Source organism: Mobula hypostoma, chromosome 29 (genome assembly GCF_963921235.1).
Source record: "Mobula hypostoma chromosome 29, sMobHyp1.1, whole genome shotgun sequence".
Lineage (NCBI taxonomy): Eukaryota > Metazoa > Chordata > Chondrichthyes > Myliobatiformes > Myliobatidae > Mobula > Mobula hypostoma.
In genome coordinates, this window is record NC_086125.1 from 4,877,145 (window position 1) to 4,887,478 (window position 10,334).

A 10,334-nucleotide genomic window follows, 5' to 3' on the forward strand; every position below is an offset into this window, starting at 1 on the left:
GACGACGCCATTGCCATCACCCTCCACCTGGTCCTCACCCACTTAGACAAAAAAGACACGTACGTTCGAACGCTGTTCATAGACTTCAGTTCAGCATTCAATACAATCATTCCTCAGAAACTGATTGGAAAGCTGAGCCTACGGGGCCTGAACACCTCCCTCTGCAACTGGATCCTAGACTTCCTGACTGGGAGACCTCAGTCAGTCTGGATTGGAAGCAGCGTCTCCAACACCATCACACTGAGCACAAGGGCCCCCCAGGGCTGTGTGCTCAGTCCACTGCTGTTCCCTCTGCTGACCCACAACTGTGCAGCAATGCGCAGCTCGAACCACATCATCAAGTTCACCGATGACACGACCGTGGTGGGTCTCATCAGCAAGAATGACGAGTCAGCATACAGAGAGGAGGTGCAGTGGCTAACGGACTGGTGCAGAGCCAACAACCTGTCTCTGAATGTGAACAAAACAAAAGAGATGCTTGTTGACTTCAGGAGAGCACGGAGCTACCACTCTCCGCTGAACATTGACGACTCCTCCGTAGAGATCGTTAAGAGCACCAAATTTCTTGGTGTTCACCTGGTGGAGAATCTCACTTGGTCCCTCAACACCAGCTCCATAGCAAAGAAAGCCCAGCAGCGTCTCTACTTTCTGCGAAGGCTGAGAAAAGTCCATCTCCCACCCCCCATGCTCACCACATTCTACAGAGGTTGTATTGAGAGCATCCTGAGCAGCCGCATCACTGCCTGGTTCGGAAATTGCACCATCTCGGATCACAAGACCGTGCAGCAGATAGTGAGGTCAGCTGAGAAGATCATCGGGATCTCTCTTCCCGCCATTACAGACAATTACAGTACACGCTGCATCCATAAAGCCAACAGCATTGTGAAGGACCCCACGCAACCCTCATACAAACTCTTCTCCCTCCTGGCGTCTGGCAAAAGGTACCGAAGCATCTGGAATCTCACGACCAGATTGTGCAACAGTTTCTTCCCCCAAGTCATCAGACTCCTCAATACTCAGAGTCTAGACTGACATCTACATCATTTATTATTATATTGTAATTTGTCCTCTACTCTGTCTATTGTCTTGTTTATTATTTATTGTTCTGCCCTGCACTGTTTTGTGCACTTTATGTAGTCCTGGTTAAGTCTGTAGTCTAGTGTAGTTTTTGTGCTGTCTCACATAGTCTAGTGTAGTTTTGTGTTGTTTCATGTAGCACCAGGGTCCTGGAGGATCGTTATTTCGTTTTTACTGTGTACTGTACCAGCAGTTTATGGTCAAAATGACAATAAAAAGCAACTTGACCTGACTTGACTTGACTTGACGTTGTGCGTTCAGAGATGATTTTCTGCACACCACTGTAACGCAAGCACACATAGCATATACACGAGAGTGAGCACGTGTAAGGTATCAGTAAAATACCGCCACTCAAAACAAGTCCGGACCCTGAGTCCATGACAGAACAAAAATCTGCAGTCGACCACAGTAGGATCATCTTATGAAAATTTACTACATATATTAGGGTCTGGGTTAATACGGTTTCAGGAGAAGTAGAGATAAGTTTATTGAAACGTATGGGATCCAGTGGGGGCTTTGACAGAGTAGGTTTTATGAGGCTGGTTCTCCTGGTATGAGAATCTAGAACTTGGAAGCATTATGTCAGGATAATGAGTGATGTGTTCAAGACTGAGTTGAGGATATGCTTCTCTCTAGAGCCTGTGAGTCTTCGGAAATCTCTTTTCCAAGAGGTGTGGATGCAAAGTTTACTTGAGCCTGTGAGGGACTTTTAGATATTAGGCAAATTAAGGACATTGGGGTCTAGTCAGGAACATAGTAGATGTCAATAATCACGTCTGTCAGCATCTTAAGACTATAAGAAGATCATAAAACATAGGAGCAAAATTTGACCATTCAGCTGATCAAGTCTGCTCCACCATCCCATCATAGCTGATTTAGTTTCCCTCTCAACCCCATTTTCCTGCCTTCTCTCCTTGCCTCGGTGAGTGCAGCATCAAACTAGCAAGACACCAGTTCCCATTTGATAGGTACTTATCCTCTACCCTAAATGTCCATTCACAAACCACCAGCACAGTGTGACAGCATCTACGAAATGCACTTCCACGACCGAACCAGGGTACTTCACAGCATCTCCCAAGCCCATGTTATCTATCACTAAGAAGGACAGGAATACCTTATCTTTGGCAAGTCCTGATAGAGGGTCTTAGCCTGAAACATTGGCTCTTTATCCCTCTCCGCAGATGCTGCCAGACCTGTTGAGTTCCTCTAGCACTTTGTGAATGTTGTACAGGTTGCCCTCCAGGAATCACACCACCCTGTCTTGCAAACACACCCGGCAGCCATGTTATCATGTGCACCGGCACACCTGATCATTATGCAAATGCATAATCAGCCAATCAGCTGGCAGCAACTCAATCCATAAAAGCATGCAGACATGGTCAAGGGGTTCTGTTGTTGTTCAGACCAAACATCAGGATGAGGAAGAAATGTGATCAAAGTGGCTTTGTGTATCTCAGATACGGCTGACCTCCTGGCATTTTCATGTATCACTAAATAAATAAACAATCTCTAGAGTTTACAGAGAATAGTGTGAAAAATCAAAAGTGTCCAGTGAACAGCAGTTTTGTGGGTGAAAACGCCTTGTTAAATGAGGAGGGTCAGAGGAGAATGACCAGACTGGTTCAAAGTGACAGTAACTCAAATAGCCATGTGTTATAACGCTGGTGTGCAGAAGAGCATCTCTAAAATGCATGACATGTCGAACCTTGATGGTCTTTAGGGGCAGAAGACGACAAACGTACTCTCGGTGGCCATTTTATTTACAAGAGTTGCCTGATAAAGTGAGCACTGAGTGTACCCCACTGGTTCTTCACCACCGCTGGGTCTAAATCCTGGAACCCTGTACCCAACTGTGACAGCTTCTTCACCAAAAGAACTGCAGCAATTCAAGAAAGTGTCTCAGCACCTTCTATTCAAGAGCAACTAAGGATGGGCGATAAATGCTGGCCTTAGATCCTGAAAAATCAAAATTAAAATAAAATGGCATCTATTCTCCACATTAATTCACCATCCTTGTTATAAATACTTTGGGCATTCAGTTTCTTCAAGAGGATCGCAACCTTGTCATGGTTTGGAGGTCTGCGTGCCTCAAATGACCCAGAGAGTCATGCTCGCTGGGGTCAGGGCTTTGTGTTTTGACTCTTGATAGGGTCACCTATGCTAAACAGGTCAAAGGGTAGAGGCCAGACTAAGAGTGGTCCACTGATCCTCCAGGTTCAAGGGTTCAGCTCAGGGCTAACAACCCTGACTGGTAAAACAAAATTGTTACAGAAACAGCCGTGAAAAATCCTTCCAGGAGAGAGAGAATTCAGATAATGAACCAATGAACCTTTAATTTTGGAAATGTTACACTTAGTGCCAATTTTGAGCCTGCTTGTTACTGTACTTTGTCTGGTGTACACTGTGTGCTTTCCTATCACACTTTGACTATCATCACATACTTGGCTATTACATGTTTCTACTTTGCTATGATTGAGATAATTGTGCTTCTCAAGGCTATTACATGCCTCCACATCCATTAAAAACAATTGTCACAGAGTTAGACCTAGAGAAGAGTTTTCAAGGTCATGAATAAGTTGCACTTCTGGGAATCTGAAACACAAAAGGAAATTGGTAGAAACACTCAGCAGGTCAGTCAGCATGTGTGGAGAGAGAAAACGAGTTAATGTTTTTGGTCAAAGATCCCTCGTCAATTACCTTTACTATGAGGGGAAGAGAAGAAGAAATGATTTACACATCTGTACAAGAATTTTTGTAAGGCCAGAAATGGAGGAGGAGGGGTAGTTGGTGCAAAGATCTCATTGAGTTGTACTGCTGACGGAGATGATGGAGACCAGGAGGAGCCAGAACATGAAAACAAGGAGGGAAATCAGCGATCAGAATCAGTATCAGGTTTAATATGTCATGAAGTTTGTTGTTTTGTGGCAGCAGTATATTCAATACATAGAAATAAGATCGATAAGTTACAAAAAAGTGTATATAAAAGTAAATTAAATAGGTAGTGCAGAAAGAGACAGGATAAAATAGGGAGGAAGTGTTCATGGGCTCATTGTCCATTCAGAGATTGGATGGCAGAGGGGAAGAAGCTGTTCCTGAATCGCTGAGGGTGTGCCTTCAGGCTTCTGTACCTTCTCCCTGATGGTAGCAATGAGAAGAGGGCATGTGCTGGGTGATGGGGTGCTTAATGATGGACGCCACCATTTTGAGGCATCGATTTTTGAAGGTGTCCTGGATACTGGAGAGCCTAGTGCTCATGATGGAACAAACTGGGCTTACAACATTCTGCCGCTTATTCCGGTCCTGGGCAGTGGTGTCCCCATACTAGACAGTGATGCGGCCAGTTACAGTGCTCTCTGCAGTACAGCTGTGGAAATTTGTGAATGCCTTTGGTGACCTACCTATTCCCCTCAAACTCCTAATGAAATATAACTGCTGCTGTGTCTCCTTTGTACCTGCGTCAATTGTTGGGCCCAGGATAAAACCTCAGAGATGCTGACACTCAGGAATTTGAAACTGCTCACTCTCTCCACTTCCAATCCCTCGATAAGGACTGGTGTGTGTTTCCTCATCTTGCCCTTCCTGAAGTCCACAATCAGTGCTCTGCTTTTACCAACATTGAGTCATAAAGGGGGCGCTGATGGCAGACCCGCATGCTAGGCACAGATACTGTAGTACAAGGAACAGGACTAGGTTAGTCAAGAAAGCAAGGGAAATGGGGAAGAAAGGATGCTGGACATGACGCAGGCCCTGGACGAGACAAGGATACAGGGCCTGGGCTAGGACTTGACTAGGATAGCGGAACCAGGACATGGAACTTGGAACTAGGAGCCTGGGCTTGGACTCCGAGCCAGAGACTGGACAAGGACCCGAAACCTGGGTCTTGACTCGGGCTCAGACCCCAGATCTAGGTGAAGACATGACGAGGCTTGGGTTCTTTGAGGCTAGGGTACCTCGAGGCTTTGGTATGGACTCCGAGCCAGAGACTGGGAAAGGACCTAGAACCTGGGACTTGACTCCAGAACTAGGCAAGGACAAGGCGTGGCTACAGGATGAGGAGAGGCAACAGGACTGGACGTGAGACTCCTGGACAGGACAAGGGAACCCCAGCACCAGGCTGGACAAGGTACCCCTGGGCTGGGTGAGACACATGGACAAGACAAGAACACAAAGGCATGGCTTGGACAGGACAAGGTTCTTGGATCGTGGCTAGGACTGCATGAGACCCTGAAGCCTTGACTTGGTCAAGGGAGAGACAGGAACATGGAACACAGAGCCGGGACCCCTCCTTGGGTACAGGACGTAGGGCCGGGACTCATTACACAGAATGCAGAATACGATGAGACGGTTCCCAACACAAGGCAGCAGCAGACGGTCGGACCTACCTAGCGAAGGCGTGGGCACAGACAGTTCCCAACACTAGGAAGCCACAAACAGCCGGACCTACCTAATGAAGGCGTGGACACAGAGACAGTTCAAAACAACGATAGACAGTTCCCTATTTTGCTCCGGCGATTGAACTAGACAGTGGTGCAGGCGAGGGTTACAGGCGAGGCAAGGCTTCAGACAAGGCCAGGCGAGGCAAGGCTTCAGATGAGGCAACAGAAGGAAGGGGAACAGAAGGGATTCAGATGGGGGAATGGACAGGAACAATCCAGCAACCAGAGGCTGAATCCTGAAGCTATTTATGAAGCCAGCCCAAACGAGAATCAGCTGTCTCAACAGAAACTGCCGATTTCACGGACCGGACCATGACACACTGAGTGCAAGATGCTGGAGCAACACATACAAAATGGTGGAGGAACTCACGAAATCAGGCATCATCTTCAAGTTGGATAAGAGGAGGTGCTGGAGCTTTTGGAAAGCATCAAGTTGGATAAGTCACCGGAACTGGATGAGATATACCCCAGGTTACTGTGGGAGGCAAGGGAGGAGATTTGGCAATGATCTTTGCATCATCAATGGCAATGGGAGAAGTTCTGGAGCTTTGGAGGGTTGAAGATATTGTTCCCTTATTCAAGAAAGGGAGCAGAGCTAGCTCAGGAAATTATAGACCAGTGAGTCTTACTTCAATGGTTAGTAAGTTGATGTAGAAGATCCTGAGAGGCAGGATTTATGAACATTTGGAGAGGCATAATATCATTAGGAATAGTCAGCATGGCTTTGTCAAAGGAAGGTCGTGCCTTACGAGCCTGATTGAATTTTTTGAGGATGTAACTAAACACTTTGATGAAGGTAGAGCAGTAAATGTAGTATATATGGATTTCAGCAAGGCATTTGAGAAGGTACCCCATGCAAAGCTTATTGAGAAAGTAAAGAGGCATGGGATCCAAGGGGACCTTGCTTTGTGGATCCAGAATTGGCTTGCCCAGAGAAGGCAAAGAGTGGTTGTAGATGGGTCATATTCTGAATGGAGGTTGGTGACCAGTGCTGTGTCTTGGGGATCTGTTCTGGGACCCCTTCACACTGTGATTTTTATAAAAGATCTGGATGAGGAAGTGGAGGGATGGGTTAGTAAATTTGCTGTTGACACAAAGGTTGGGGTGTTCTGGATAGTGTGGAGGGCTGTCAGAGGTCACAGCGGGACATTGATAGGATGCAAAACTGGGCTGAGAAGTGGCAGATGAAGTTCAACCTTGGTAAGTGTGAGGTAGTTCATTTTGGTAGGTCAGATATGATGGCAGAATATAGTATTAATGGTAAGACTCTTGGGAGTGTGGAGGTTCAGAGGGATTTTGAGGTCTGTGTCCATAGGACACTCAAAGATGCTGTGCAGGTTGACTCTGTGGTTAAGGCATACGGTGCATTGGCCTTCATCAATCGTGGTATTGAGTTTAAGAGCCGATAGGTAATGTTACAGTTATGTAGGATCCTGGTCAGACCCCACTTGGAGTACTGTGCTCATTCCTGGTCACCTCACTACAGGAAGGATGTGGAAACCATAGAAAGGGTGTGGTGGAGATTTACAAGGATGTTGCCTGGATTGGGGAGCATCCGCCTTACGAGAATAGGTTGAGTGAACTTGGTCTTTTCTCCTTGGAGCGATGGAGGATGAGAGGTGACCTGATAGAGGTGTATAAGTCGATGAGAGTCACTGCTCATGTGGATAGTCTGAGGCTTTTTCCCAGGGCTGAAATGTCTAACATGAGAGGGCACAGTTTTAAGGTGCTTGGAAGTAAGTACAGAGGGGATGTTAGGGGTAAGTTTTTTACACAGAGAGTGGTGAGTGCATGGAATGGGCAGCTGGAGACTGTGGTTGAGGTGGATACAATAGTGTCTTTTAAGATTGGTGCATGGAGCTTAGAAAAATAGAGGGCTATGGGTAACCCCAGGTAATTTATAAAGTAAGTACATGTTCGGCACAGCATTGTGGGCCAAAGGGCCTGTGTTGTGCTGTAGGTTTTCTATGTTTCTATGTTTCAGAGGGGAATAAACAGTCAACATTTTGGGCCGAGACCCTTCAGCAGGACTCCATAGATGCTGCCTGGCTTGCTGAGTTCCTCCAGATTGTGTGTGTGTGTGTGTGTGTGTGTGTGTGTGTGTGTGTGTGTGTGTGTGAGAGAGGGAATTTTCCAATTGCTAACAATGCTCAAATTCACTGCCTGATGTGGTTGCTGTAAAGCAGTATTTTGCTGGAATTGGAATCTTTACCAACTAGGTTTTATTCCTCAGATTCTGGATGCCCGGGGAGCCAAACAGCCTTGCCGAGGGCTGTGCCCACCTATGGAAGCAAGGCTTGTGGAATGATGCACCCTGCTCAAAGATGGACTACTTTATCTGTGAGAAGTGATCTCACCAAGGAGTATTTATAACATCATGGCATTTCGTTTCCTCCTTTCTGTAATGACTTTGCAAACCTTTCTACACAACTAACTGTAATACCCTGGTTCATATTTTTATTGTTATGCTGTATGTATTTCAGTTTGGCAGTTCTGTGAGAGCAGCTTGTTTTCAGCTTGCTCTGTTTTCAGTTTATGTTTGCGTTATTGTTGAAGAGAAGAGATGAGGAGAAATGTGTGCCATCCAATTAGGATGGTCGAAGTAAGGGAAGGTTTTTCTGGTGAGGGACACTAAGGTTGGGCTTGGGGTTTTTTCGAGAGGGGATGAAGAGGGAAGACGCCAAAGAGAAGAGGTCGTAGAATTCGATCTGGAGCGGGACCATGATTCAACGTAGCCAGGGTGAGATCGATTGAGGATTGGTGACTTGGAAAAACCGTGAGCTCCAACATGTGCACATCAGATTGTTTCATTAAAATGGGCTCTTTTTTCTCTTCTTGCTTTGCTAACACTTTAGTCAAATTAAGAATCATAAAGATAATCTTTTAACCATAAGTGATGTACTGTCTGATATTTTGTGGCAGTAATTTGTAACAGGGTAGTGGATGACACAGCATCCACACAAATAGGGGGTCTGGGCTGGGAGCGCACCTCAATCTCACAAGTTTGGCGGGGCTGAAGGTTGTCTTCCCTAGACTTACACAGCCGAGGAACCAGGGTGTTTCATTGTGGGGGCTCGTCCGGGATCGATTTTGTTGGATGCTGTGTGATTGTCCTGAGCATTGATCCAGTGGGTTGTGTGTTTAAGTCTGTGCTAAACTATAACCATATAACAATTACAGCACAGAAACAGGCCATCTCGGCCCTTCTAGTCTGTGCTGATCTCTTACCCTATCCTAGTCCCACCGACCTGCACTCAGCCCATAACCCTCCATTCCTTTCCTGCCCATATATCTATCCAATTTAACTTTAAACGACAACATCGAACCTGCCTCAACCACTTCTGCTGGAAGCTTGTTCCACACAGCTACCACTCTCTGAGTAAAGAAGTTCCCCCTCGTATTACCCCTAAACTTTTGCCCTTTAACTCTCAACTCATGTCCCCCACTCTCAATAGAAAAAGCCTATCCACATCAACTCTATCTATCCCCTTCATAATTTTAAATACCTCTATCAAGTCCCCCCTCAACCTTCTACGTACCAAAGAATAAAGACCCAACTTGTTCAACCTTTCTCTGTAACTTAGGTGATGAAACCCAGGTAACATTTGTTACGAGAATACACATAAAATTAAGATGTTTGCTGGCCTGGGCTAGCATCAGTGGCATCAACAGTTGGTCTGCCACCTGCCCTCAGGGGAAGGAGAGATAAGGAACAATGGAGCAGCGTCTGGAGATGTGTAATGAAGGGATGTGGGAGAGAGAGCTGTCTGGAGCGGCTCCCCCCTTTGAACCCTGAACTGTTTGAAGTGATGGACAGGCGATACCCCAGCAGGGGGATAAAAAGGGACAGGTTCGCTAAGACAGACACACACGCCACCCGAGGTAACGAGACCCTGGAAGCGGTGCGCTTCTCACGAGTGGGTGAGAAGTACCAGACAACGACAAGGGTGGAAAGGTACGATCAGCGGGAACCCGGTGTGTGTCCGCCCTTGCCTGGGTGTCGGGTTCACTGCAGAGGATCGACCGCATCTGGAGGAGGGGTCACAGTCGGTGACCTCAGGTGACATCACCAAGGACCCGCCCAAAAGCTGTTTGTGAGCCATCTCGCTGGTCTGTGAGCCATCTTGCTGGTCTGTGAGTGAAGCCGTTCTGAATGATCAGTTGTTCCTATTCTATGTCTCTCTTCCCCCACGTTGTCCACCGCCATGGCAACGATTACTGCGAACTGAACTACTAACTGGACTGAACTTTGAGTCATTTTGAAATTGGTCATTTACCCCTAGACAACGATAGAGCTTGATTGATGCTGTTATCTTAATGCTGTGCCCATGTGTGTTTATCATCACTGAACTGTTGCATTTATTATCCTTTCGATTACTGTGTTGCTTGTTTCTTTAATAAAACTTTCTTAGTTCTAGTACTCCAGACTCCAACTGAGTGATCCATTTCTGCTGGTTTGGCAACCCAGTTACGGGGTACGTAACACATTCAAGTAAATCTTCTCTGAACTCTCTCTATTTTGTTGACATCTTTCCTAAAATTCGGTGACCAAAACTGTACACAATACTCCAAATTTGGCCTCACCAATGCCTTGTACAATTTCAACATTACATCCCAACTCCTATACTCAATGCTCTGATTTATAAAGGCCAGCATACCAAAAGCTTTCTTCACCTCTCTATCCACATGAGATTCCACCTTCAGGGAACTATGCACCATTAGTCCTAGATCCCTCTGTTCTACTGCATTCTTCAATGCCCTACCATTTACCATGTATGCCCTATTTTGATTAGTCCTTCCAAACTGTAGTACCTCCCATTT

The 10,334-nt window shown here is 46.2% G+C and overlaps 1 protein-coding gene across 3 annotated transcripts in view; it reads left to right on the forward strand.

Annotated features, from left to right (window-relative positions):
- The window catches only part of LOC134339466 (hepatic lectin-like), a 44,708-nt gene extending 34,828 nt beyond the window's left edge, over window positions 1-9,880 (forward strand). For all 3 annotated transcript variants that reach the window (XM_063036001.1, XM_063036003.1, XM_063036002.1), the window contains one exon: window positions 7,747-9,880. Coding sequence is in view for 1 of the 3 variants with exons in the window: in XM_063036003.1 (XP_062892073.1) it covers window positions 7,747-7,864 (118 nt within the window). In the remaining 2 variants the exon portion in view is untranslated. The remainder of the gene's footprint in view (window positions 1-7,746) is intronic.
- Window positions 9,881-10,334: the final 454 nt, after the last annotated feature.